General features: G+C 51.3%; 1 protein-coding gene across 1 annotated transcript; it reads left to right on the top strand.

Moving 5' to 3' along the window:
* Positions 1-27,239, top strand: DPYSL3 (dihydropyrimidinase like 3). Its single transcript, XM_084215736.1, has 14 exons — positions 1-308; positions 13,618-13,706; positions 15,214-15,398; positions 16,427-16,591; positions 16,802-16,863; positions 17,217-17,297; positions 18,366-18,434; positions 20,871-20,991; positions 21,655-21,811; positions 24,062-24,203; positions 24,542-24,712; positions 25,307-25,486; positions 26,023-26,185; positions 26,645-27,239. The coding sequence occupies exons 1-14, from the start codon at positions 15-17 to the stop codon at positions 26,731-26,733; spliced, it is 1,968 nt and encodes a 655-aa protein (XP_084071862.1). The 5' UTR covers positions 1-14; the 3' UTR covers positions 26,734-27,239.
* The last annotated feature ends 212 nt before the right edge of the window (positions 27,240-27,451 follow it).

The raw sequence follows: 27,451 nt of genomic DNA, 5'->3' as shown, positions 1-27,451 counted from the left end.
GCGGCGCGGCGGGGATGGCGGCGGACGGGCGGCGCGACGACGAGGAGCTGCCGGTGTACCTGGCGCGGCCCGGCTCGGCGGCGGCGCCTCGTCCGAAGCGCGGGGGGCTCTTCTGCAACGTCGAGGGCGCCTTCGAGAGCAAGACCCTCGACTTTGGGGCACTGCGCGTTGGGCAGCGCCGCGCCCCGCCGCCGACCGGCCCCGACCCTCCGCCCGGCGCGGCCCCCAGCCCCGGTCCGACCGCTGGCGGCCTCCACGCCACCTCCGGTGAAGAGCGGCTCCAGGACCCAGCATCCGCGGACGACAGGGTAGGGCCCGCGGCGAGGCCGGGCCGGGGCCGGGACAGGGGCAGCGGGCGCGGGCCCCGGGGCGGGGTGTGGGGGGCAGTGTGGGGCCGCGGGTGGGTCCGGCCGCCGCTCGCCCCCGGCGCTGGCCCTGGCCCTGGAGGAGCCACTGGCGGTGCTGCGGTGGCTCCTCCGCCCCGGCTGCCCGCGGCGTCCCCCGCCGCCCCCGTGGCAAGGCACCGTCGCGGCCGTCCCCGGTGCGCGGAGCTCCGCCCGCCGAGCGGGATGTCGGCGGTCTCGCCGCGGCACCGGCAGAGTCAGGGTCGCTGGCTCGGTTTGCTGCAGGAGCTCTTTTATGCTTTTATGAAAGAGTAGCTACTCCCGCGCCACCGAACATGGAAGTAAAACAAAAACAGTGGGGATTTTGGAGCTGCTACTTCAAACCAGGCAGATCCTTATCTCTCATGGGCACAAACTAAAAGTACCACACCAGCAGTGAGGGGCGGCACATTGATCTGGAAGTGACAGCGTTGAAGGTATCACTAGGCAACTTACACCAAAATGAAAGTGATAAATTAATCCATCAGCTCCACAGTATAGTCCTACTGCTGGAGGGTGAGATGGCTTGCTGTGCTGGTTCTGGTCCTATTTGCACTAGCAGTTGGACAAGAAGATGATTAAGTTAATAGTACTGCGTGAATGTCTTGTTTGGGATTTCAGTGCTCCTGTGGCTCATTTTTGCATCAGGCAAGTAAGGCTACTTGCTGTTGTTGGTCAATAAGTTTGTTAGGAGCTGAACTTTTGAATAGTCATCTTAAGGTCACTCTTTTTCAACTGTGAGGGCAAACCTCTTCCCATCTCCCCATTTTTGAAGATGGAATAAAAAATCACCTGCATCACAGCACAGAGAGGTGTAGTGGTTGTCTTGGCATTCTGCAGAAGCCTCCACTTGGGTCTGGAGTGCAAACCCTGATAAACAGCAGACACTGGTGATCTGGAAGCCTAACCTCACTAGCATGAGCCTAGTGGAATCATGGCAGTGAACTGTGGTAACTTCAGCTGTCTCGATTTTGGGGAAAAGCATCAGGCTGTCCTAAGTGTCCACTGTCTTCTATAGGAATGTCTAGCTAGGCAATGCTTAATTTGAGGTTTTTTCATTGCACTTTAATTTCTTAAGCCTCTGCTTTTTGGTTTCTTACTGGCATGCTTTGGCATGCTTCTCAATATATGTTCTTGAGCTTTGCTCCTTTACAGCTGTTTTACAGAGTCAGGAACAAAATTAACATTATTCCTGTCAGTATCAACCTTGTCCTCGTGGTTTAAGTAGCAGCTGCAGAACTAACCACTGCATTAACAATTTTATGCTGTTGCTTATTGGAAAAGGAGCTGAAGCTCCTGACAGCCTGTCCACGTGTTTGCTGTGAGCTTTTCTTTATTAGCTGTGCCAAAAATTCAAAAAAAGCCTTGTTCCCTTTTAAGGTCTTATGTAAACCCTTATCTCCGGTGTTTTGTAGCTGAGGATTTCCTTCAGCAGCTCTTCTCTTCCTGATGATTTCTGCCTCTAGATTTCTTCCTCTGAGGCCTTCAGCTGATAAGCACCAGGAAAGTAAGGGTCAGTAAGTAAGTAACCCCTTTTATCTGCACATCTTGCCTAAGAGGGTGGGCAACTTCATGCACGTGTTTTTGTGTGTGTCTGTCTAGAAGGAATTGTATGACTTGTACTGTGGCTTTCAAGCTTTGGGGTGACCCAGAATAGGACAGTGCAATGGGAAATGAACTGTGCATGCTGAGCCCTATTGCCTGCACAGCCATGGGGAGTTTCCCTGTGTTGGACTCTGCAGATTCAGGGCACACAAAGGCACTTTTGTCAAGGCAAATTGAACTTTGAATTATTTCACAGATTAAGAAACAATGAGAGAACTCAAGTCATCTACTCTTGCCCAAGCATCTTGTTGATTAGAGAAGCTGAAAGTGAGAGATTTACCTGTGCCCAGGACAACAGACAGATCACTCTTCTAATTTTTGCAGTGAACAGTTTATTGGAAGTACAACAGACCAACACACCTTTTTTTGTTTGTTTGTTTGTTTTCCTATAATGACATTAATTACAATTAATTAATCCCAATATTTCTACTGGGAGACAACTCCAGTGAATAAATGCCTGGTGATAACACGTGGTGTCATGCAACTGCACAGCATAATATAGACCCAGGCACATGGTCCAACCTTGCTTTGTTTTATCACGAAGTCTATTGGAAGGACAGAAGCTCGGCTGTATATTGGAGCGTATGAAGTCATAGTGGGGATATAGCTCAAAGCAGTTGGGAGCTATGCCTTTGCTCTGTCAGTGGGAGTTTGTGTTTTGCCCGTGGATGTAGGGACAGAAAGTGACAGTCATTAGTGTGGTGGTCCAGGGGACTACTGTGGAGGCCCTGGCCGTGGGGAGCTGCCTGTGTGGGCTGGTGGGCTTCCTGGGGAAGAAGAGATGGGCACCTGAAGTGTCCTTCTGGTGCTCTTTGCTCAAAGCAGGAGGTTAGTTTCCCTCCTACTGAGTTCTGCTGCAGCAAGAGTTTTTGACACAAGATTTAAGATTTGGAGGAACAACATTGTGGGGCCAGATTCAGTGCTAATCTGGGCATTTTGCAGAGACCTTTTTTAATAAGAGTGATTTAACTCAGTGCAGGTTTTCATCAGTAATAGCCAGTGTGGGCTCTACCCTTCTGAAGTGTTCTGTAGTTTTCTCTGAGGGCTGTCATGTCATTTGTTTAGCCAGAATGGATTACTGTGTTCACTTTACTATCATGAAGTAAAAAGAGAGTTTCTCTGTACGTCACAGACAACACCCTGTGAATTCCTGTGGCCAGGATGTTCACGGAAGGCTGGTGATGCAGGTACTGGTACTGGAGAGCCACAATACTGGCTATCTGCGGAGGCAACGGCGCTTTGAGAAGCAGGCAAGGAGCCTTACACTTGGTGCCTGGTGCTTGGGAAGGTCGACCAGAAGCCTGTGGAGACATCCTCCACGTTCCTCCTCAGTGCTCAGCCATGCAGAGACCCTGCATTTTCATCCCCCTGTGCAGTCACACAGGCAGGAGCACATGGTGCTAACCCCCAGACACTTGGTCCTTCCTGCTGCATGGTTCTGCAGCTTAAGTTGTCATTTCCACTGCAACTGGCTGTGATCCCACAAACATGGGATTGTGGTTTCATCTCAGGCTGGAGCAGCTCCGTTGGCTGGGGAGGAAGGGGAAAAGAAATTCAAGGGAAACTAGTGGGCAGTGAAAGCAGGCAAAGAGTTCATCCCCTCCAGAAGACTAGGAGGAGCCAATCCTTTGCTTTCTCTTGGTGTGTGTGATACCACTTGATATCTAACTTGTGATACACCCTGGAAATACAGGCAGGGCTGCCTCAAATGGAGAACAAAACAAAGCTTGGACTAACTTGATCCTCTCTTCGTTTTTCTGACACTTGTAAAATGTGCTCTGACTTCAGCATTCAGCTTTTTGGTTTCCAGTGCCAGCAATTTATAGCAGGAACCCCACCAACAGCAGTCTGTGCCTCATGAGGCAGCTTGGCACAACTCAAAGTTGCAGTTGTGCACTGCCTTTAGCAGTTTTAAATCCTGAATTTGTGGAAAGGATCCTAAAGCACTTCAATAGCATTAACACCTCAATATCACTCCATTCAGGATCTGTGTTTTGGTTTTACTTGTATTTTTCATAAGAGAATAATTTGGAGTTACATCATATCTGTTACTTTTACAAACAATAGGAACAAATCCAACCCACTGAACTAGTTCCTACATAACAAATGCAACAGTTCAACTTAAATTACAGTTTGTGCGGTCGAATACTAAATATTCAGGTCTTTATTGAAAAAAATCCCACATATATGTGTTTGTGTGTTCTAAGAAATCTGATGCCTGAAGCACAGCAATAAGAGTCAGTTCTTTGGCTGCTTGTGCTAGAACAGAGGTTGTTGGCAGCACTTAAGCAAAACTGTTGAGTTTGTTATCCCATCCCCCTGTTAAAGAAGACAGATACTGGATTCCATGGGAGTTATGCAGCACGGCTAGATTTCAGAGAAGTTAGGGATTCAGTTAAAGAGTTCCTGCTTGCTGCAAAGAGCTTATGTTTTACCACAAAACTTATCCTAGCGTGGAAGTAGTTTGATTTTTCACTCTACCTTGTGGCAACAGTCCTTGGTTTCCTTCTGTCCTCGTTCTCAGCTCTGGGGGGTCAAGGCTTTGTCAGTGGCTGGCCCCGGTGTGGGGGCAGTGCAGGGGGGGCAGAGAGCTGGCTGGCAGGAGTGGCCTCTGGGGTACCTGGCCACTGCATCTGGGACACAGAGGTGCCAGGCCAATCTTGCTCTGTCAGGGTTTTGATATGATGATGTGAGTGTTATTAGGGCTGATGTGGTCTTGAAAACATCATGCTCTTCTCAGGACATGTTGGTCATTATGGAATTTGTAAGCAGAAAAGAAACTGGGTTTTGCAGCCAGGTATAAAACAGCCAGCCCCGCATTGACACAACCTGTTTTCAGCCTGCTTGAAGCAGATATTTCCAGGAACATGGCAGGGGCTCTGGGTGTGCAGGAGCTGTTCTGGGGGCACAGGACTTCCCACTTTGGTGCAGGGATGGTGTTTCTGTCCCTTGGATTCACTGCCTCTGAGGTAACTTAACCCCTGAAAACTCATCTGCTAGGAGAGCAGAGGGGATGGTTTCATGCAAACAATATGTGTGGGAGGAGGAGATTGTATGCATGGGGACAGGCTGTCCTGGCCAATCTGCTGAACATTATGACATTTGAGCCCACATAGTTCCATGACTGGTGATACCCACTGAGTGTTGGTTGTGCCTGTATAAGAGTCATTGGTCACAGACTCATAGGGCTGGTGGGGTCTGATTTTTCCCTTTGCATTAGAGTTGGGTCAGAAGCCTCCCGGTCCCCAGAGAGGGGGGGTTGAGCCAGGCTGCTGAGCATTGGTGGGCCACGGTCAGAGCTGCGTTTGTTTTGGTGCCAAAGTCCTTGCAGCACCATGGGCAGCCTTCTATTCTGTCTTCACACCTCTGGTGCTCCTCGCCCTGCTTTTCTCATTTGTGGCTGTCCACAAACACCTGGAGCCATGAGGAGCTTCTGAGAATTGCCATTGTAAGTAACTTTCAGATTGACTGTGCTTCTCATAGAGGATATTTTAAAGCGTGTGAGTAGTGCCTCACACACTGCACCTGGAAGAGATCCTATGGAAAAAGTTTTTTTCTGTTTTGAATATTTTGGGCCCAGGACAGGGTGTTTGATTGTGTTTGTGCGAGTGTCACATAGCAACCATGAGGAAAGCACATCTCTTCAAACTAGGGATCTGAAGTCACTGTGGCTGGCCAGCATCCAGGGGGCTGATGCAAGCTTGACTCTTGAAACTGTCCAAGAGTTGAAGTCAGCAGCATCTGCATTGTCATTTATCTACTATTAACTAATTAACTGCTGTTCTGAGTCTAGACAAAGTTAATGTGGCATCACCAGGCATAGGGATACTTCATAAACTTTCCAGAAAATGTGTGAGTGAAGTTTTGAGAGGTTTAGTGATGGGAGTTGAGGCTGTTTCTCACTTCCAGACCCAGCCAGTCTAATTTCAATAGAGACCAGGACCTGTTCTTGATGCACTGGAGTGTTGTGACAAGAGCAGTGTGGCCTGGTACCTGATCTTCTCCCCACAGGCTTTTAGTTGCAGAGGCTCTGGCACAGCACCGCTCCTTCATTCACTGCCTGGTTCCTGCAGACATCCCCTGCCCACAGATCTGCCATAGAGGGGGAGCTTTCCAGCCATCTCTTGCTGACTACAGGGGCTGCAGCTCACCAGCAGTGGCATAGTAGCTGGGACAGGGAAACAGGAGGGCCAAGCAGCCCTTGCAATTTTGTCAGTATTCTCACAGTCCTGGTAGTAATAAGTAAGTTGTTGAGCAACTGCTGACTTTGACTTCAAACTGGGGAAAGGTTTTTTGAGTTTAGAATAAATACAAATTCAGTAAAACTAGCCAAGAGCTTCAGCAGAGGCACACAGAGTAACACACTTGGTGGGTAGTAAAAGCTTTAGGCTGGGTTACTGCAGAGCACACAGTACTGACAGTCCACGCTGCTGTCACCCACTTCTCTCAGGGCTTTGTAGCAGTCAAGGTTGGCTGAGTGTCAGAGGCTGTGCTGTGAGATGGCTCTGCCTGCGCACACACTGGTGAGCAGGGTGCTGATGCCATTGTTAGGTTCTAGTTCAGAAAGCAAACTTGAGGGAAAGTTTGGGTGTTGGTCACCCAGGTCAGATGGCTTGTTTTTCTGCCAGGAAGTAGAATTGGATTTACAGCAATGCCCTTGCCAGGTGTGGCTGTAAAATTTTCCTAGTGGAGCTGCCTGGCACCAGGATCTGTAGGAGCACCTTGCTGATGGTGTTCAAAGCTCTGCACAAGAGTGTGGTTGCAGCTGGCCTGGAAGAGAAAGCAAGGTTCAGGGTGGCCATGGGTCTTAGGATCTGCTGGCAGCACAGGAATGTGGCAAGCAGGAAAGGGTAGACAAATTTGTCCCATTGTGGTACAGCTCTTGCTGGCATGGTCCTGGCCAGCTGTGGGCCAGGCTCGGCGTCATCTGTTTCAGCACATGCTGAGTACTTGCAAACAATTCCACCATTTAAACCTTCCTACCAAAGTCACAGCAGAGAAAAGGAAAGAAGTCCTTGGAAGAGTCCTTGCCAGCGCTTGTAGTGTTTGCGTCACATGTAGGATTCCTGGAGCCAGATGTATGGTGTATTTTATTATTTTTTAATATTTCCAATTCTTGTGCATGTGAAAGAAAGTTGAGGTGATGTCTTGGCCAGCAGAGAGCCCTGATTGTGTCGGCTCCCATGGGCCGTCCCTGCAGGCTGGGTGGAGATGCAGACCGGACAGAGTTGGTGCCTGCCTGGGCCGGTATCGGTGCTCGTTGCTGGTGCTTGTTGTTGGTGCCGGTGCATGGTGTCAGTGCTCGTTGCCAGTGCCTGGGGTCGGTGTGGGTGCCCGGGGTCGGTGCCCAGTGTCAGTGCTCGCGGTTAGTGCCCGGGGTCGGTGCCCGGTGTCAGTGCTCGCAGTCGGTGCCCGGGGTCGGTGTGGGTGCCCGGGGTCGGTGCCCGGTGTCAGTGCTCGCAGTCGGTGCCCGGGGTCGGTGTGGGTGTCCGGGGTCGGTGCCCGGTGTCAGTGCTCGTGGTCAGTGCCCGGGGTCGGTGCCGGCACCTGCCGGGGCGGGCGGGGCGGGGCGGGCGCGCCCTGCGCGGGGCCAGGCCCGGGCGCCCCCTGGCGGCGGCGGCGCGGTGGGCGGGGCGGGCGGCGGCCGTCCCGGTGCGGCGGGTGCGGGCTCGGTCTCGCCTTTGTGAGAAGCGGCGCGGAGGCAGAACGGGCGGCGGCGGAGGCGGGTCGGGCCGGACCGGACCGGTGGTACCATGTCGTACCAGGGCAAGAAAAACATCCCGCGCATCACGGTGGGTGCGGCGGGCGGGGCAGGGTGCCCCGTGGGGCGGGGGGAAACTCGGTGCCGGCGTCCGGCGTTGCGGGTCGGAGCGGGGCGGCGGCGGCGGCGCGCAAACAAAGAGCCGCCGCCCGCGCAGGTGTCCCGGCCCCGCTGGTGTACTGTGCTGGGCAGAACCCGCGCCCCTGCGGGCGGAGCGCAGGCTGGAGCGTCTGCGGTGGTCGGTGCCCGGCGGTGCCCGGTGCCGGTGGGGTGTTACCTCGTGCGGGGCCGGAGGGGGCGGGCGGCTGCTCCAGCCTCCCGTAGGGCGCTCCCCATGCTCGGTGCCCCCGCCGAGCAGCTCCTCGGTCTCGCCGTATCAGGTGCGGCGGTGCCGCTGCAGCGCTCCGGGACCCGCCCGGCCCGGCCCGCCCGGGAGAGGCAGCGGCCGGTGGGTTGGCCCTGGAGCTGCGGGAGCCCCGGTCCCAGCGGTACCCTGCTGTGGCGCTCCCTCTGGGGCTCTTCTGCTCTGATCTCTGCCTGGCAGCTCTGCGGAGGCCGCGGAGGGCTTGCTGCTGGGAAGGCAGTCTGGTCTTTAATCTTGTTGGCTTTTCACTGGCTTCATTGTAGCTCCTGGTTTTTCTATTGAGGACAGTTCTGGTCCTCTGAAGAAAAAGGAAAAGCAAAGCACTTGACTTCCATTGTTCTTTTTACAAATGTGAACAAAATGCTCTCAAAAGAAGCATTAAGATCTTGACCACTGTAAAGAGAAATTCCTTTGTCAGCCTAGATTCTGATGCTTTCACAAGCAATATTATGGCTTTACACATACTGCCTTTTCTGTATCCTTAGACCACAATGGATACACCCCAACTGCTGCTGCAGGTGGGATTTCTCCTATTCGCTGGGGCTTTTTCTTTATGATACGCTTCATCAATATGCAGGGCTTGTGCCTGCTCCTCTGGGATCCAATGGCAGCTCTCTTCCCTCAGAGGTAACAAAATCTTCCAAGCTGCTTGATTTATCCCTATTAAATCCTTTGCTTTTTTGCTGAAGCTGAAAATGCTGCACTTCTGTCACCCAAGCAATGGGCAGGTTGGGCTTCCATGAAGGATGTATTGTAAAACTGGTTATTTGTACTTCCCAACAGCTATTGTTTCAACTGCCTAGTGTGTTTCTGGAGATGCAGAAACAATCCCTCCTGGTTCCTCTTGTACTCAACAGTGCTGCAGTCAGTATTTGTAGTCAGTTTCTGCCAGTAACATCTGAAAAATCAGAGTTTGCCTATTGTATCTGCTTGCAGCAGTTTCTCATCTTTTCCAGGACAGCCATTTTAGTGGAGAGGCCGGGAGCATGAGTTAGTGGTGCATGTGTTAGTGTGAGATAAATTTCTGTGCAAATTATTCCCAACATGAGTTGTAAAAGCCTGGTCAAAAGCTGTATGTGACGGCGTGACAGACAAGACTGTAGTCATTGATGGAAGGCTGGGAAGTACAGGCATGGCTGTCAGTTGTTTCATGGAGGAAACATGGGCAGGGGAGGTTAGCCAAAGCTTTGGCTTTCTCAATGATGGCTCCATCAGCTTGGTATGGATGGGTTGCTCCTCGCTGTCTTGTGCTGTGCACCGCGCATCAGAGACCACTAAACATCATATTACTTTTTACATGTGTGCTGATTCTGGGGTGCCCAGCTCAGGAGAATAGCAATTTCAGATCTTGTATGTCTGTTGAGAGACTCTTTATTGGCTCCTTTTCTTTGGCTGTTTGGAAGGGTAATCAAAGTATTTCCCCTCTTGCAGTATGGTTTTCTGCGAGAAGAGAGGTGGAAGACTAAAATCTTGTCCCGATTTTACAAAATACCAGTTAACAGAACTATTGGTTGAATCAAAATTACTCAGTCTTTGTGCTTTTGTCATAAAATCCTTTCCTAGGCCAGGTAGACTGGAGATCCCATATTTTTTCTTGGTGTGAGCCATGCTCACCCCAATTCTCCTGCTGGAGCCCACAAACATCATCTCTGTGATGTCTCTGTCACCTCTAAAAACAAGGAGGTCTGTATGGTGTATCAGGTACACATGGGGAAGAAGGCCTCAGTTACTGACTAGACAGGTTTTGGTGAACTTGTAGCTATCAGTATGTAATTTCTAAGCCACAAACCATAGGGAATCACAGTGTAGCTGGCAGCTGATTCTCCCTATGACACTAGCCAGGGGTTCTTCCATGCTGTTGTGTGATGCATTAGTACGGAGGAAACATAAGCTTCTGATGAAAGATCTCTGCAATTAGTGTCTCTGCTTTTACAAGAGAAAAAGCAGTAAAACCATACACCTGCTTCTGTGCTCCCCTAATTATGCCCTTGTGCTTTGTAAACAAGGTGAGCAGCCTTCTGGATGTGCTGCCTGCCTTTCTTTCTGCAGCATCACTCTGAAGACCACCTGATATTTTGAGATCTCAAAATGACCAGATGATGCTTAAAGGCATCAGGAGCAGAGTGTAGGCATGAGGGAATGGGTAATGGGTTTGAAAGCTTGATCCCAAATGCAAACAGGCAGAGAGACAGGGAGAGTGCTGCATAAAGGCTTACCAGCATGGAGAGGTGTTGAGGGCTGGTGGTTAATCCAGCAGGTTTTGGCAGAGCTGTGCTGGAGGGAAAGCTCCAGGCTTGGCCTTGTAGGCATCTCTTGTGCCTGAAGGCACCAGAAGGCATCACACTGGCAGCAGATGAGCTGTCACTGGCTGCTTTGGAGGCACTGTCAGTAGTGGACGTCAGGCCAAGGGGCCTGGCAGGTCAGTGCCAGGGTCACGTGCAGCCACAGCCAGCGCAGCATCTTGTGCTCACAGCTGCTTTGGTGTCCTTTGCCCAAAGGCTGTGCTGGGCAACTGGCTGCTCCCTCCCTGGCCAGGCCCCATGGCTCCTGCTGCCGGAGGGCTTTTCCCTCTGCTCAGAGGCTGATGACACAGCCTGACACTGGCTGGCAAGAGCTGTGGTGGGTGTACAGAGGCACAGTGAGCCGTGATATGGGAACAGTGCATTTATTGTGGTCTGAGGCTGCTCTGGTAGCATGCACTGAAGAAGCCTGGCCATCAAGTCAGACTCATTTCCTCATAACTGCTTCATTCTCTTCCTTTCTTCTTTCCCTGTCTCTTGACACCTGGGTGCACTCCTAAATGATGCCAGAGCCTGTAGGCTCTGAATTTGAATTTTCCTTATTCAACTTAGTTGCATTTTTTTCCTTGCAGTCAGTGGGTGGGTGCTAGTGCAGTCCCTTCACTGTCGAGTGGGCACGGTGGGTTCTAGCAGTGTCTGATTTCCTGAATGGACGCCTTGTTTGTGCTTCAGCCACTGTGGATCTCTCAATTTTGTGTACTGACAGAGTTAGCACTGAGCAGCCCTTCACACTACCACAGAATGACCTCTTGTGAGTGTGGAGCAGGCATATTTCTTGAGCTCATATTAATACTTTATTCAGTAATTGTCAGTGTTACAGTCTCCTGCACCTGTGCTGCCTCTGCCTGACTCCCTTGGCTTTCTCCGGTCTGATGTGCAGGGAAGGGCAGGCCAGCATCAGTATTTGCTCCTGCACTCTAGTGAGAACCAGCTCCAGGAATTCGAGAAAGCAAGTTGGAGAGGGCAAGACAAAAAAAATGGAAGGCTGTTAGTGGGCAGGGAGAATTTTTTTGTTATCGTGTCTGTGCTCAGGGCCCTCAGCCCCAAAGCTGAGCATCGCCCAGCATGTGCCCCATGGGGAGAGGTGTGGCACAGCTGTGCTCTGGCCCAAGCACTGGGACTGGCCAAACCAGTGCACACCAGCTGTCCCTGTGCCCCAGCTGCTCCTGAGAGGTGGCTCTGGTCCCCAGGGAGACGTGGCTGTGGTCCCCAGGTCGCTGGTCAGGATCAGGATCTCTGTGTGCTCATGGAGCGCAGAATGTCTGAAGGAGCTGTGCATAGAGGCTGTGATGTGCCCTTGTTTCCAGGCCTCCCTTAGCACAGTTTGGGCGCCCCTCTGCCCGATGTATTAGCTCGGGTCAGGGAAGAAGCGGGGCTGACCCCCGGTCTGCTTGTCGGAGAGGACGGTGAGTGGCCGGAGAACCGGGAGCAGCTCAGCTGAGCTCCTTTCCTGGTGTGAGGAGAGGCTCCCTGTGGGCTGTGCTGGGCGGGGAGGGCAGATCCCCCTTGCCGGGGGTGCCAGCCGTGTGCAGGGCCGTGCGGCAGCGCGGGCAGCCCGCGGCCGCTCCCCGCGCCGAGCTGCGGCGGGGCTGAGCTGAGCGCGACGGCATTCCCTTCCCTTCCCCACCCAGTTCCTTTGTCTCCGCTGCGTGTGCATGAGATTGCTGTAAAAACGCACGCGGGGCTCTGAGCTTTGGCTGCTGCCGGGATGCAGGAGTATTCTTTGCATCCTTCTGTTGACAGAAAGGAAGCTGCAAATTCCCACCATGGTGGTGATACTTCAGAAATGGCCCCAAGGGTGGCGGGTGGAGAGCAAACCCATTTCCCTGCAGAGCAGTTAACTATGCCAGAGCGGCACAGGGTGAGGCTGGCTTGTGAGCCCTGCTGAAGGCTCTGGTCGGCCCTTGTCCAGGCTCAGACTGTAGAAAGGGAGTGTATTTACATGCCAAAACCTGGGCTGTGGGGAGCAGGGGTAACAGGGAGGAATGTAAGGTGTGATTAAGAACTGAAGAGTTGTTGGAGGTGTTTTAAGCAGTCAGGTAGACAACATGTTCTCTGGCACAGCAGTCAGCCTATGTCACCTGTATCCATGGCAGGCATCTGTGAGATCAGGTGATTTGCCCCTGTACTGCCTGCAGCTGCTTGTGCAGACTTGTGCAGGTAGAGGTAGGTAGAAGAACAGGTCCTCAGCCTTCCCAGTTCCTCTGGACAGGGTCTGTTCCCCACAGGACAGTGCCCATCCTCTCCCATCAGTGTATGCTGAGTTGTCTGGTCCAAAAGTGCGAATGCAGGAAGAGCATAAGGACAGTTCTGGTTGGGGTGTTCCTCTGGTGTCTGGCTCTGCTCCTTCAGAGAAGGCTGCTGGCCATTTTGGTCAATAGAAGGGAGAACAGAAGAGGTGGTAAATCATGAGATTGGAGTGCAGTCCAGTGCCTCCTGGTTTTTGTATAGACCTGTGAAATGCCTCAGAAGCATTATCCCAAGCACAGCAGGAGGGTGACAGATTAGCAGCTGGTTGCCTGTCCTCTTGGTGGTTTTTGCAAGGTGGTAGCAGAGGAGAGAGTAACTTGTCTTCTTTAATGCAACTTCCTTTATATGGTATCATTAGAGACATGCCCTTAGTACAAACTTGCTCTAAATGCTGGTGTGTGGCTCATGCTGCCTGCCAACTTACGTTCATAATGTCCCAGCATAGGAAGCTTTTGACTTCTCTCTCTATTTTATGGAAGCATATTTGCTGTGTCCCCAGTGACTCTCCCTTGTGCTCAGTCTGCCTTGGTGGCGTTTCTGGCAGCCCCTCTCCCACTTAGAAACAGCTTTAGCAGTATGACGTTTTCAATCCTTGCTCTTGTACTGTTGTTTGGAGCGTTAACACAGATCTAGTGACCTTTCTGCAGCATTGGTGGTTGAGGTGAGCAGTGGAAGAGCACGTGTACGGAGTGCTGAGAATCATAAAATCATAGCATATTAAGGGGTTGGGATGGACTGTAAAAGATCATGTAGTCCAAACCCCCTCTAGTGGGACGCTTCCCACTAGAGCGGGTTGCTCAAGGACTAAACCAACCCGGCTTTGAATACCACCAGCATTGGGGCATCCATAGCCCCCCATAACCTGTTCCAGTGTCTAACCACCCTCTCAGTCAAAAGTGAAGAAAGCATGTGTGTTATGTGCTACTGACAGCTGCTGTGCTCTTCCCTTTTCAGAGTGATCGTCTCCTTATTAAAGGAGGGCGAATAGTCAATGATGACCAGTCATTCTATGCTGACATTTATGTGGAGGATGGCCTCATAAAGTAAGTATTGGATTTTTGTTATCTTCATCTCCTCTTAAACCAGCTTCAGGTTGGGTGGTTATTGGCTTTTTGTGGATGTGGTCTGTGCCCAACTTGCCAAGCAGTAAAACTTGAATTCTGTGAAGAATACAGTAAGCAATTAAAAACCTTTAGTGATGGATTCATCTCCATAAAAGCAGTGGGAAGAGCTGCTGATTTATTGCTGTGAGGACAGTAAAGTGAGCATTTCTGTCCACAGAATTTTTGTTACACTAGGGGAAAAAAACTGCAAAGTGAGTCAGCTTGAATGAAATGCAAAAATGGAATTTATTTCTCATTTTTACCTCCTCAGTGTGCCAAGGAAATCAGAAATTTTCCCCTAAAACCAACTTACCTTTAATCTTGATTTATCAAGGAGCACTGAGAAAGGCTTGATGAAAGTAGGATTTCTGAAGGAAGAGATTTGCAGGCTGAGTTGAACATATGGACACATAAAGGGGTTGAGGGAACAGGGGCTAAAAAAGGGAATGCTAAGGTTCAGGTGATTGGTCTGCAGGAGGGCTGGCTATGTCAAGTTGTGCTCAAACAGGACAGGGTCCAGAGCACTATAGTTGTGTATTAGGTTCCATTTATGCTGGAACTCGTTAGATTTCCTGTTTTCAAAAGACATTTTTAGGTACTTGTGATTTTAGCTGCCTTCACTACAGTGTGGCCCTGCTGATAGCAAAGCTGTCCTTCAGGGTCACAGAAGATACATGTTGAGAGGGGGGAACTGTGCACTTCTTGGGAAGACAGGGAGCCCAGAGCTTACAGGTTGTGCCACCAGGCCAGCAGGCTGCAGCCTGTCAGGCTGGGCACTTGCTGAGCTATTTCCCAGCTCCCAGGAGTCCCTTCACTCTGGGGACTTTGTGCTGCTCACAGCACTGCAAGTCCCTGATAAGCCCTGAGCTGGTCTAGCAGCTGTGGCATTACAGTGGAAATCATCTTTATCTGTAAGTAAGCTCAGACTTGATCCTTACTTAAGGTGGGCAGAAGGATGGGAGACAGGAGAGATTAGGGGTGTAGCTCACTTGGAAGCAGGGCTGGTGTCAGGTTTGGTGAGCATGCACCCTGGGTGAGCAGTTAGAGCTGCTACCCTGGAAATGCCTGCCGCAGCCTGTTTCCTGAGCCTGTATGGGATGAGGTGTCCTAGGCAGGTTCTCACCACACGCTGCAGAGATTGCCATCAGACCATACTCCCCAGCTCCCCCAACCCAGTGTGTGCCCCAGGCAGCAGGTGCCATCCAAGTCACCCACAGAGCAGCTGGAGAGACGGCAGCCACCCCTGGACTAAGCACAGCATAGGTGTAAGCAAGCCAGACAATCATGTATGTCGCTGCAGAGTGGAGTGAGCCTGGGTCTGGGAGCAGGGCAGAGCGGGGTGTTCCTGCTGGCAGGGAGATGCCCTGGCAGTCCCTGGCTGAGCTGTTCAAAGATTAAGTTGTGGCAGGTTTTCCTTTGTGAGAGTATCTCGGTGTGATCTTATCAGGCAGATCGGAGACAACCTCATTGTTCCTGGAGGGGTCAAAACCATAGAAGCCAATGGGAAGATGGTGATCCCTGGAGGAATTGATGTCCACACTCGCCTGCAGATGCCATACAAGGGAATGACCTCTGTGGATGATTTCTTCCAAGGAACAAAAGCAGCTCTGGCTGGTGGAACAACCATGATTAGTAAGTGCAGTAGGCATGGCCTGTGCATGACACCAGCCAGCACTCCTGCAAGATCACCCGGTTCTTTATTTTTTATGTGCTTTTCTCAGTCTTCTGTGTTTTCAAAGCCCATGACAGTGTGTTCATACTTTCTGTGATCTCTGTCAATGCAGTCTAGGGAGTAAGGATTAGGATGAATCTTTTGATCCTTAGCAATGATGAAATGATAGGACAGGAGTTGTGCATAGGACCCCTTGGCCTTGGAGATCCTGTGTTCTGCAGTGCTTGTCTGCAGCCATTGTTGCCTCTGGGACCCTCAAAAATGAGCAATGGCATAACTTCTCTGTTAAATTGCAGTAGGGCAGCATGGTGCTCAGATGGCTCTGAACAGAGGAACAGAGCAGTGTGTTGGCATCCCACACTGCTCAAAAATGAACTGTGCTAACGAAAAAGGAAAGGAAATTCTGAGGTCCTTCCCTGGAGGATGCTATGGCTGTGCACTGGTTTGAGGTCCAGGTCCTCAAACCAGTGTCCTGTGCAGTGGTTACAGCTGTGTGCACTGCAAAGTTTCTTGGGATGCAGGAGCAAGTGTTGATCCTTCCAATAAAGGGATGGGTTCTTTGTCCTCCCCCCACCATTTTTCCTTCCTCTGTGCCAAAAAAAAGTTTTGTGAAATGGTCTGTGGAAAGGTGTGGAGATTCCATGCTGTGCAATAAAAGATGCATTAGTGTTTCAGTGTGGCAGGAGGCTGTGTGCTAATGGGGTGGGAGTGGGGATGGGGAAAGACAAAGTTCTTCAGCTTTCAGATGGTTTCTCAGCAGAAGCTGAGTGTAAAAACCCTGATCCTATGCCAGAAGCCATTAAACAAAGGCTCTGTGCACTTCCCTGCCAATAAATGCATTTGAGGAGCTGAAGCATGTTGTGAAGGTGAGCTGCCCTGAAGCTGTTGAGGAGGCCAGCCTGGGGTGGTGGAGCTGCCAGGCCACAGTGGAATGGGCAGGCTGGGAAGGGAGCCCTTGCCCAGCCCTTGGTCTGCTGTGCCCCTGCAGTGGATCACGTGGCGCCAGAGCCGGAGTGCAGCCTGGCCGAGGCGCTGGAGCGGTGGCGGGAGTGGGCTGATGGCAAGGCCTGCTGCGACTATGCCCTGCACGTGGACATCCCACGCTGGAGCGACCACGTCCGGCAGGAGCTGCACGCCATGGTCCAGGAGAAAGGTTTGTGTCTTGTGGCTCCCTGCCTGGCCTTGGCCAGCCCTGTCCTCTGGCCAGGGAGGGCAAGAGGTGACTGCGCTGTTGGGTGCCTGCAGGGATTTGCAGAGCTGCCAGCAGGAGCTGTGCCCCACAGGGCGGCTGGTGGGGAGGGTGGCCAGAGCAGGCAGCCTAACTTACCCAGCTCACGTCTCTCTCTTCTCTGCCCTGCCCCAGGCGTTAACTCCTTCATGGTGTATATGGCCTACAAGGATTTGTACCAGATGTCCAACACTGAGGTGAGACCTCCCCTGCACCATGGTGGTTGTGTTGATTCAAGGAGCAGTGCAGGGTGACAGCCATGGTGGGCGTGGGGCAGCTCATAAGGCTGGTACCTGCTGCTCCTCACCTCTACCCTGGCTGCCTGTGTAGGGCTGCTCCAGGCTGTGCTGTGGGCTGGCTGGGCTCCTGCACTGCAAGGACATCACCAAGAACATCTGCTGGTGACTGCATCCTTCAGAGAGCTGGTCTCTGCACAGCCAGAGCTCTGCCTGGCATGGCTACACTGGGTCCTGCTGCTGCCAGGGCCGTGAGGGGTGCCAGGGCCGTGGGCAGCCTGCTCACTAATCTTTTTTTCTTGTCTCTCTTTTAGCTGTATGAGATTTTCAGCTGCCTGGCAGAGCTGGGTGCCATAGCTCAAGTTCATGCAGAAAACGGGGATATAATTGCACAGGTAACTAACTACTTCTGGCATGCAAGAACTGAAAATATGTATCAGGCAGATTTGGGCATTAGCAAAATGGCTCTGAAGCTGGACATCTTGTGCAAGGTGACATCTTTGCTGTTCAGCAGCAATATCAAAGTTAGTAAGATTTTTTGTTGTGAATACCTTGTGCATAAGCGAATCTGAAATAGTGCATTAGCAATTACCTAAATGGAAGTGATTGTTCATCAAGTAGGATATGTTTGCTACAGCTGCCTTCAGTGAGGAGAGGCAGAGACCTTTGCCTCACACATAACAAGCCAGGAGAGGTAAAGTCCATTGAGAACTGACTTGGCAAGAGAGATTTTCTCCCTGTAAGCAAACAGGTAGCTAATGAAGCTGGATTCACAAGGCAGATGTTCTGAGGGACATGGTTGAGTGATCAGGTGGGTAGCGTGTATTGGCCTGCTGTGTTGTAACTGATGCTGGGTGACAGAAGGTCTAAATGCTTTCAACTCTCATTAAGACGCAGAAGACATTGCGCAGTTAAGCTCTACAACTATTTGGGTTTTTTTTCTGTCTTGTTCGTGGGAGTTAAAGGAGCATGAACCAAGAGGTCATTCTTTAAGCATCTTTTCAGACTACAAAAATTAGTTTTTGTTTGAACTTTTTAGAGCTGCAGTGCACAGTTGGCTGTCTCCTTCACATGAGAACTGAGTGGTCAGAGGAATTGTATTGGCCAGAGCTTATCTCTGTTTTAGCACCTGCCTAATCATAAAATGCCCCCAAGTTACTAATTGGTAGCACTTCACAGACCTGGGAACTGGAGAGGATTGGGAGTTTTGTAGCCCTGTTTTGTTGCCACGTTGTTCTTGTTTCACTGAAGTAGTTTAACTCAGTGCCTGCCCTCCCATTGCCCCATGTTCCCTCCTCTTTCAAATCCCTTGAGGGTACAGCAGCCTCTCACCATGCCTGGTGGTCCCACAGGACATAGGGTGTTGATGGTCCTGAGGGAAGGGCTTGACACAGAAGGGATCTGCTTTTTTGTGGTCAGTAGTTTCAGTCCTGTTATATCCCTCTGTTCTTTTGATGTCCTAGGAACAAGCCAGGATGTTGGAGATGGGAATAACAGGCCCTGAAGGCCACGTGCTGAGCAGACCTGAGGAGGTAAGATGCAGAAGACAGCTCAGCCTTGCTTCACTGAAGAGTTTTCCCAGTCACAGTAAGGCTCATTGTGTTCAGTGGGGCCAAGCAAGCATCAGGGCAGGGGAGAGTGTGTGTACATCCAGGGGTATCCATTTTTACAGGCACTGCTGTCTTTTTCATCAGCAGCCCAGGAAAGGGCGAGTGCATGTTTGTGACAGACATTTCTTAGTTGTGCTTGAGTTGCCCAGCAGAGACAGAAGCCCTTGTTCTGAGTCTCACAGAAAGGAATCAATCAACCAAAATGTCTGCATGGCTGTAGCAGTCTTTGAGGCTGCTTTGGGGGCATTTGTCTTATATAGTTGACTCCATAGGTGTGAGAAGCCTAAGAAGAATCTACTGACGAGTTTTAGAATTCATTGTTCACGTGTAAGTGCTGACAGATTCCAGACTTTTCCTCCTTTATATCTGCTTAGTCTCTAAAGTGTGTTTCAGAGGCAGATGGACGAAGTCATTGTTTGAAGAAGTGGGAGGGAAAGAGAAGGGGAATTCCCTGGTTACAAATCATTGTCAGAACACTAATGAGATTGCTTCTGATTTTAGCTTGTATGGATTTTTCTGTTTGGTCCATTAATGTGAGTTGAGTCTAATTTTAGATAGGTTCCCTTCACATAACTCCCTGCTGAGAGGTGCTTTGACTTCCCACAGCATGTGAAAGAAGAAAACAATAGGAATTTGGTACAGTAGCAAAGTTGAGCAGGGAAGCACAGGGACAGATTTGTACTTCAGGTCCTTCTGAAATAAAATCAGTTGGCTTAAATTAAAAGTGTAGGAAATTGGCTGTATTTGGGCTAATAACAACATAAATGGCCTAGTGTAATAACAGTACTTACTCTCTTTGAAATACAAGAGTATAAAGCATTTTCCTGTACAGGGAAGAGTCTCAGTGTCAAACACAGTGGCTCAGAGTCCCTCTTATTTTTATGACTCTAACCTGTTGCCACTAGTTGGCAAGCTGAAGTGCAATTACGGGAAGCTGTGGTTGTGCCCAGATTTGAGAACTGTCCTATTACCATAAGCAGTGCAGATCTCATCCAAAGCCAATAAAACGTTGTTGGGTTTTTGATCTTGAAATGCCATTAAAGTATAAGGCAAGTGAGAACAGTGCAAGGCTGTAGATATTATGCATTCAGCCAAATCCAGATCTCATTGCCTTTGAAAATAAACAGTGTCCTTCTTCCAGAACATACTCCTCCTTGGAAAATGTTAGGTGGAGCACAAATGACCCTGGCTAACACATAAAGCCTGCAGGCAGATGGCATTAGGAGAGTGGTCTGTGGCTCTGTGGGTCTTCTCTGTCCTGGAGGGACCTCAGTGGGGTTTAAATGCATGTTCTTCTGTTAGGTGATGGTGGTGACTTGGTAGGGCAGGATGATGCAGCTCCAGATGGTAACCTGCTCTGAGGGTATGCAGTGATGGCTGTTTGCTCCTGTCCACATGTTAAACCCCATCAACTACTACAGCCCATAAGTGTGGTGATAAAAAAATCATTTCTCGCTTAAATTTCTATTTAAAAAGTCTTTAAGAAGAGAAAAACCTCTTTTCACTGTACAGAAAATAGATCTTCAGAGGTATGAGAGGAGTAGAAGTGCATGTGTGTCTGGATGCAGTGCTCTGCTTCTCTGCTCTGGGACATTTTGGCTGGCATGGTCCCAGCCATTGCTCTGCAGGCTGGATCATTGTGTCTTTTTAAGGCTTCTGTTTTGAACTTTCTCAAGCCAACACTTGAAGCAAAATTGTGGAGCAAACGCTTGGAGAACTCTGGGGCTGAGCTCAGGCTGAGTACAGGCTGATGTAATGGTCCAAAGATATCCCTCCTGGTGGAAATCTACCCTCCACTAACAGCAGGACAGTGAGATGAGGCAGCTGTCAGCAGGCTGGGGCAAGCAGAAGCTGCACTACAGGATGGCCAGGCCTCAAACACAAGCAGCCTGCCAGCGTGCAGCCCTCTGCACCCTGCCATGGGGGTGACAGGGGACATCTGATTAAACCTGCTGCAGCCGTAGGACAGCCTGGAGCAGAGGAGTGCTGTGAAAGGGTGGACCTGGCAGCAGCCTGCAGGCTGGGCTGGCCAGCAGTCCCTGGGCTCCTTGGGCTCTTGTGAGAGCTGGAACCAGGCAGTGGAAAAAACAGCACATGCAAGTCTTCTGGCCTCTGAGCAGGGTTCAGACAGTGCACCTGTGCCAGGCATTGTGTTGCTGTAGCCTGCCTTTGGGCCAGGACCTGGGGAGACGGGGGTTTGCCCCCTCAGGTCTCCCCGCCGAAACTGCCCTGGGGGAGTCAAGGGTAAAAGCTAGGGCACAGGGTGTCTGCAGCAATGAGTGGTGTGTTGGGAGTAACAGGGGCTCCTCCTTGCCCAGCCAGTGCTCCTCTGCAGCTGTGTGCCATCCTCTCTTCCAGCTGGAAGCAGAAGCTGTCTTCCGGGCCATCACTATTGCCAGCCAGACCAACTGTCCTCTCTATGTGACTAAAGTGATGAGCAAAAGTGCTGCTGACCTCATCTCACAAGCCCGAAAAAAAGGTGAGTGGCAACTGGTGCCACACTCAGCCCTGCTGCTGCCACCAGGATGCTGGATTATGTGGTTCTTGTGTCCTCGTGGTTATTTTGCCAAGATCAGCACTGTGCTTCAAGTGCTGTCTAGTGCTTCCCCTTCTAGGGAGCAGTTAGCTTAGGAGTTTGCCTGACCTGTGAAGGGCAGGGTGACACTGCAGTAGGACACAGGGAGCCACCTCCTGTCAGGTAACATCAATATGTGGGGCACAGGTAGGAGCAATATTTTAAACACCACAGTTTGCAGCTGTGAAGGGCTCAATGAGGATACTTGTTCAATGCACGTGGGTTGAGCTGCTGTGTATAGCTCTGGCCTCCCTTTGAAATGCTCGCCCCTTGGAAGCGTTGGGGGGCCTTTTCAGGTGTCTGGGAGCTCCATTTGTCAGTGGTGCTGGAGCACAGAGATGCCCCACAAGTGCAGGCATGTGCACAGCTCTGTTCAGTGGGCTCTGTGCCCCTGCCCCAGGAGGTGTGAAGGGGTGCATGAGGATTTGTGCCCTTCAGCAGGAGGACCCTATGGTGATGGTGTGGGTCTGGGTGTTCTCAGGACATTGCAGGCTGTTGGTAGTGCTGTGGAGCAGAGAATGCCACCGGGCTCTACTGAAACACTGTTCTTTCTGTGCCATTCTGCAGGCATTGTGGTGTTTGGTGAACCCATCACGGCCAGTCTGGGGACTGATGGAACACACTACTGGAGCAAGAACTGGGCAAAGGCTGCGGCATTTGTGGTGTCTCCGCCACTGAGCCCCGACCCAACCACTCCTGACTACCTTAACTCCCTCCTGGCCAGGTGAGAGACAGCTCTGCTGGGGGTACTGCTAGGAGAAAGTGGACTCTGGATGGGGAAGAAAGAGGTTAGTCCAGCCTGAACCACTTCACTGTAGGTACGTAATGAAATGGCTCTGACTCCAAGCCATGTTGATTTGTCCTCAAGTTGAGGGAGGACATGTTAAGCTTAACCTCACTAATGAGAAAAATACCGGGAGTCATGAACCATTTTAAAAGCCCTGAAGAAGACAGAGAAATGAGGACAAGCTAAAACAGACTTGTCAATGGAAGGATTCACTGAGCTGGAGAAGAGGGGAATGGATGCTTGGATTGGGATGCTGCATGATGATGCAGGATGCTGCACCAGCATGGAGAGTGTTAGAGGTTAGACAGGCTGCTGGGGACCCCAGTCAAATACAAAGCAGATATAGTCACACATCTATACAGGTGAGCAGTAACAGAGCCTGCAGAGTGCAGGAGACCTTCAGGAGCAGCTCTTGCACATCTGGCTGGGATGGCAGGTTGTTTTTTCATCCTGAAGGCAAGAGGGTGAACAAAAGGATTTTTTGAAAACAAAGACAAACAAAAAAAGCACTTCAGCAATTTGCAATGCCTTTCACAGTTACACTCCATCCTCTCACTGGCAAGGCCAGTACAGCAGCTGAGGACACTGCATGTTTCTGCCCTGTCTGTGGGCCATGTGTCCATCCCCCTCCACTCTGAGCCCATGTTCGTACACCAGTTGTTCGTGTGCTGCCTGGTCTGTTAGCCAGGGGAATGGCTGACACTGAGGGGATTGTAAATGGAAATGTCCTTTGAGGTGATGCTGGAAACATCTCTACCAAGATGAACAAGGGATGAGGAGTCACTAAGAGGTGTTTCCAGCAGGGCATGTTAGGATAAAACTGGGTTGTGCCAGAGTGGAGATGCTGTGTCTGGGTGTAAGAGAAGTGCCAGTGCATTTGCAGTCTGGGTATGCAGCAAACCCTGCATTTTACATGAGGTGTTCATTTGTCAATGAACAAGAGAGACCTCAGCGCATACTGAATGTATGATATAGGTGCAGATCTTAACAAGTGGCAAGGAAATGTGAGCCCAGCTCCTGAACTGGTTTTCTACTCCTTACCTTCCACTTCCAATGTAGCCCAGATCTCAAAGAAGACACAAGCAATTCTTGGCCCCTGCAGCTCATAGGTGTCTGTCCTGACACCTCTGCCATACCGTTTTCTATGAGGCTGCAGCAGGAGGAGAGACTGTGAGGTTCCAGCTGGGCTGTGGGGCTTGTTTGTCTCCAGCAGGAAGCATGTTGTGTCACCATTCTGGGCCTCTGTCTGTATAGTTCATCAGCCATATGGCAGAAATTATCAGAGGAAGGTGGAGATTACCAGTGGATTAGGGCAGATTTGCAGCCTCAAGGAGAGTCACTGTCTGCACTGTCAAGGTGCTTGAGGCCCCTTGCCTCATGCAGGCAGTGCTGGGAGCTGGCCTGCCTTGGTCTGCTTCCGTTTGCCTGGCAACAATGACTTTCCAGTTGCTGCCTGTCCAGTGTTACCTGAGGAGCAAGCGGCAGCTGGGTGACTTCCAGGGAGCCATGGACAGCTGCTTGCTCTGCCTTGTCTGTGGGCAGCTCGCTGGCTCTTCCTATTTCTTAGGAGCAGCATGGATGATCAGGGTGTCTCATCCGTCCAGGTAGCCCTTTGGGCAGAGGGTGAAGCATTTCTGGGCTTCCTGCAGAGAGCTGCTTCTTGGCAGTCCAAACTCCGTCCATCCCATTGCAGCAGGCTTTCATGGGGTGGGGGAGGACTGTGCTAGCCCTCAGCATGCAGGAGCTGGCAGTGCACAATGCAAGGGCTGGCTTGTGCAACTGGGAGACAGCCCTAGAGCAGAGAGGCCTCTTCCTCCCTGTGTGGCAGGGAGGAAGGTTCTCTCAAGCATACGTGACAAACTGCCAGAAATGGAGTCCATTATGAAAGGACATCTTCTGGCCTGACACAAAGACCACCCTGTTCCCTAGGACATGAGCTGTTGGCTTTTCTTTTGTACAGGTGGGTGGCACAGCATGGCCGAGGTCTCTTGCCCCCATGTGACACAGCTGCCCATGGGGCTGGATCAGGTGGAGGTCTTCAGGCTGAGGGAATGTGGAAAGGAGGGTGCAGAGTAAAAAAAACTGAGCTGGGGGCTGCTTGTGGCCAGAAGAAATCCATATCCCTCATGTCTCTGTTGCTGTCTGACTGCAAACAATTGACAGTGGGTTTGTTCCACCCCTCTGCAGTGGTGATCTGCAGGTGTCAGGAAGTGCCCACTGTACCTTCAGCACTGCGCAGAAAGCCATTGGAAAAGACAACTTCACAGCAATCCCAGAAGGAACCAATGGCATAGAGGAACGAATGTCTGTCATCTGGGACAAAGCAGTGGTGAGAGTCCAGCCAGGGAAGGGTCAGGGTGGGAAGAGTTGGTTGCCATCTCACATACCCATGCTAGTGCCCCGTAGAGCTGGGCACCCAGCTTGTTCTCTCTCTGGCTTTGAGAGTCAAATCAAGCTGGGGCAGGAGAGGCAGTTGTTGCATGCTTGGGGTGAACATCCAGAAGCTGTAACTGTGCCTCCAGTTCTTGGTCTGTCTGGCATTAGCTAGTAAAATCAGCCTCAGAGGCTTGGGCCCAGCCAGCCAGCTGGGAGTGAGGATGGTGCTTCCCAGGGCTCTTACTCACCCTTTCCCCATAGACCGACTTAGTTCTGTTTGTGTGTGTGCAGGCCACTGGAAAGATGGATGAAAACCAGTTTGTGGCTGTGACAAGCACTAATGCTGCCAAAATCTTCAACCTGTATCCACGAAAAGGGAGAATAGCAGTGGGCTCGGACAGTGATCTGGTTATATGGGATCCTGATGCAGTAAAAATCATCACAGCAAAAACCCATCAGTCTGTAAGTCCTCTGCTCTTCTGTGTGAACGCTGGAGGGTGGCGTGTGAGTAGTTCTGTAGAAAGGTCGCCTGGCTGCTGGGAGCCTGCTACTGTGCTGCTTGGCTCTGAGGAGGAGGGATTGAACCCAGGCTCTAGGCAGTGCCTCTTGTGACTAGGGGTTGAATGTCCATGAGCCCTAGTCACATGGGGCTTTTTTCACCCTACTTGAGTATTCTCCTGACCATGGCCTATGCAGGTGGAAAGACACACATTTCTCCTTACCTTGGTTCCTCTTCCAGGCACAGATATTTTTCCTGGCATTGCCACAGTGCTTTGTTCGTGCCTTACCTCAAACCTAGGTCCTGCCTTTGTCTGCTCTGGGAGTTCTTCCTCACACTGAGCTTCAAACCAGCAGGTCCTGGTTCATGTTGGGAACTCTGGTGGGCTTTTACTGTGATGGGCTAGTGAGCTACAGGAGGCCTCTGAGCATGCAAGGCTTTAGGGGCGTCTTCTGCCTGCATTGGTGACTCCAGCAGTGAGGTATGGGGACTGACCCACCCTGAGTGGGCAGGCAGTGCTCTTGTCCCTCCTGACCATCATCCTGGGGTTGCTGCAGGTGGCTGAATACAACATCTTTGAGGGGATGGAGCTCCGTGGGGCCCCACTGGTTGTCATATGCCAGGGGAAGATCATGCTGGAGGATGGCAACCTGCATGTGACCCAGGGGACTGGACGATTTCTGCCCAGCAGCCCTTTCCCTGACTACGTCTACAAGCGCATCAAAGCCAGGAGGAAGGTGAGGAGGTGGGGATGCCAGGAGACAGAGTTGGGTTATTGGTAGGCCAAATTGCCCTTAATAACTGCTTGGTTTTCATTTTCTGTTCTTGCTGGACCCTGTAAGCAGTGCTGCAAATTGCTGGCGTGTTTTGAATATACAAAATGACTGAGGCTTGGATAGGGGGCCCTTTGTGTTAGTGACGTGTCATGGTGGAGACAGATGCTCCTTAAGGTTAGCAGTGGTAATGTCTCTTCATCCTGTCCTGCTGCAGCAGGAGTCTGGAGGGAAACATTGTTTAAAATGAAGAGATTGGCCAAAATCGCCTTCTCCTCCCTGATTTGTGCAGCATAAACCCCATCTGAGTGATAGCCTCTTGCACTGGCTCTGCACACCTTGCAGGACCGTGGGGCTGTGCCAGGCCTCAGTGCCGCAGGGCTTAGGGTACATAGCAATGTCCCCCCTTCTGCAGGGGGACTGAGGAGCTGGTGGATGGCTGGAGCTTGATGTTCCCTGGGCTCAGAGAAGTGTCATTGTCCTCTTCTCTCTGGTGACAGATGGCTGAGGTGCATGCTGTGCCCCGGGGCTTGTATGACGGACCCGTGTTTGACCTGACCACTACCCCCAAGGGGGGTACCCCTGCGGGGTCAACTAGGGGGTCCCCCACACGTCAGACACCGCCCGTCAGGAATCTGCATCAGTCTGGATTCAGCCTGTCAGGTGAATACATGTTGTGGCTGGGCTGGGAGGGGGCAGAGCCACTGGCCATATGTCCCTGTCCCTGGCCTGGGGCAAAGGGCAGTTAGAGGTGGCCTGCAGCAAGGTAAGTACAAGAGTGGATCATGGCAGGGCAAGATCCTGTGTGTCCCTTAAAGGACATGGCTGGAGCTGCACCTTGCAGGAGTAGCCAGGCAGACTACCTGGTGGCCACCGTGGCCATGGAGGCCAGCACAGCAGCCGGTGCTGTTCCTGCTCTGGGGGTCTGTTCACAGAGCGTCTGCAGAGACTTTTTAAAGCTGCTGTGGCTCTGAGTTAGAGTTGGAGAGGGAGCGGGTTGCAGTAGATAGCCTCTGGAGGGCCTTGGCAAGATTCCAGGCTGCCTGACTGCTCAGTCCTGTGAAGAAGATGCTCTTAACTTTAGTTTTCCCGTTCCCTTTGTACTGTCTCATCCTATCCCAGGTACCCAGGTTGATGAAGGCATGCGCTCAGCAAGCAAGCGCATTGTTGCACCCCCAGGAGGCCGCTCCAACATCACCTCCCTGAGCTAAATGTCCTGGCTGAGGAGGAAAGAAAATCCCTGTTCAAGCAAAGGAAGAAAAATGGTACATTGGTGTTGAAGAATGAAAAGAAATAAACCTGTTCTGAAGAATCAATAAGCCTCAAGCCTTATGTTTCACAAATGCTACTTGCTACCTAGCTTTAAAGATGTTGCTTCATTTTGTTTTTGCATAGCCTTAAAGTTCTGTTGTTGTTACTGTTGTGGGTTTGGTTGGGTTGTGTTTTGCTCTTCCTCTCTGTATGCATGCTGCTCGGACAGGTTGCTCGGTTCAATGTTATTGGTGTTGAACGTGTGTGGGATGCCGTGGTGTGGGACAGTGGGAATGGCCCACAGGGTGACCTGGCCAGGCAGGTGAGGGGGCAGGGTCTGGCCAGAGGCAGGATGTCAGATGGGGAGGGCAGGTGCACTGAGCTCGTAGGGAGAGGTGGGTCTGTCATATTCATCTCCTTCATCTCCACCCAATGCTCTGGCGTTTCATCATGAGGCCTGTGGGTGAGCTCGAATCATCTCTGTAACAGCTGTCACAGCACCTTGTGTAAGGAGTTTTACTACTTTGTACACTTTATTAAAAAAAAAGTTGTTCCTTCAAACAGCTCATGTTGTCGGTTGGCTCTTCTCTTCCTCGGGCCCTGCTGCTCGGCAGGGGTAGTGCCCAGCTGCACCCACAGGGAGCTGGGCTGGGGCAGCAGAGGGGTTTGGGTGGTCTT

Source organism: Fringilla coelebs, assembly GCF_963513975.1.
Source record: "Fringilla coelebs genome assembly, chromosome: 15".
In the NCBI taxonomy this organism is placed as follows: Eukaryota; Metazoa; Chordata; class Aves; order Passeriformes; family Fringillidae; genus Fringilla; species Fringilla coelebs.
This window is presented reverse-complemented; position numbering and strand designations above follow the sequence as displayed.

Bases quoted from the DNA above. Each gene is read 5' to 3' on its own strand.
- DPYSL3 (XM_084215736.1), top strand. From the start codon at position 15: ATGGCGGCGGACGGGCGGCGCGACGACGAGGAGCTGCCGGTGTACCTG. The intron at 21,812-24,061 runs GTGAGAGACAGC...ACCCCTCTGCAG, and splicing joins CTTAACTCCCTCCTGGCCAG to TGGTGATCTGCAGGTGTCAG. The intron at 24,204-24,541 runs GTGAGAGTCCAG...GTGTGTGTGCAG, and splicing joins TCATCTGGGACAAAGCAGTG to GCCACTGGAAAGATGGATGA.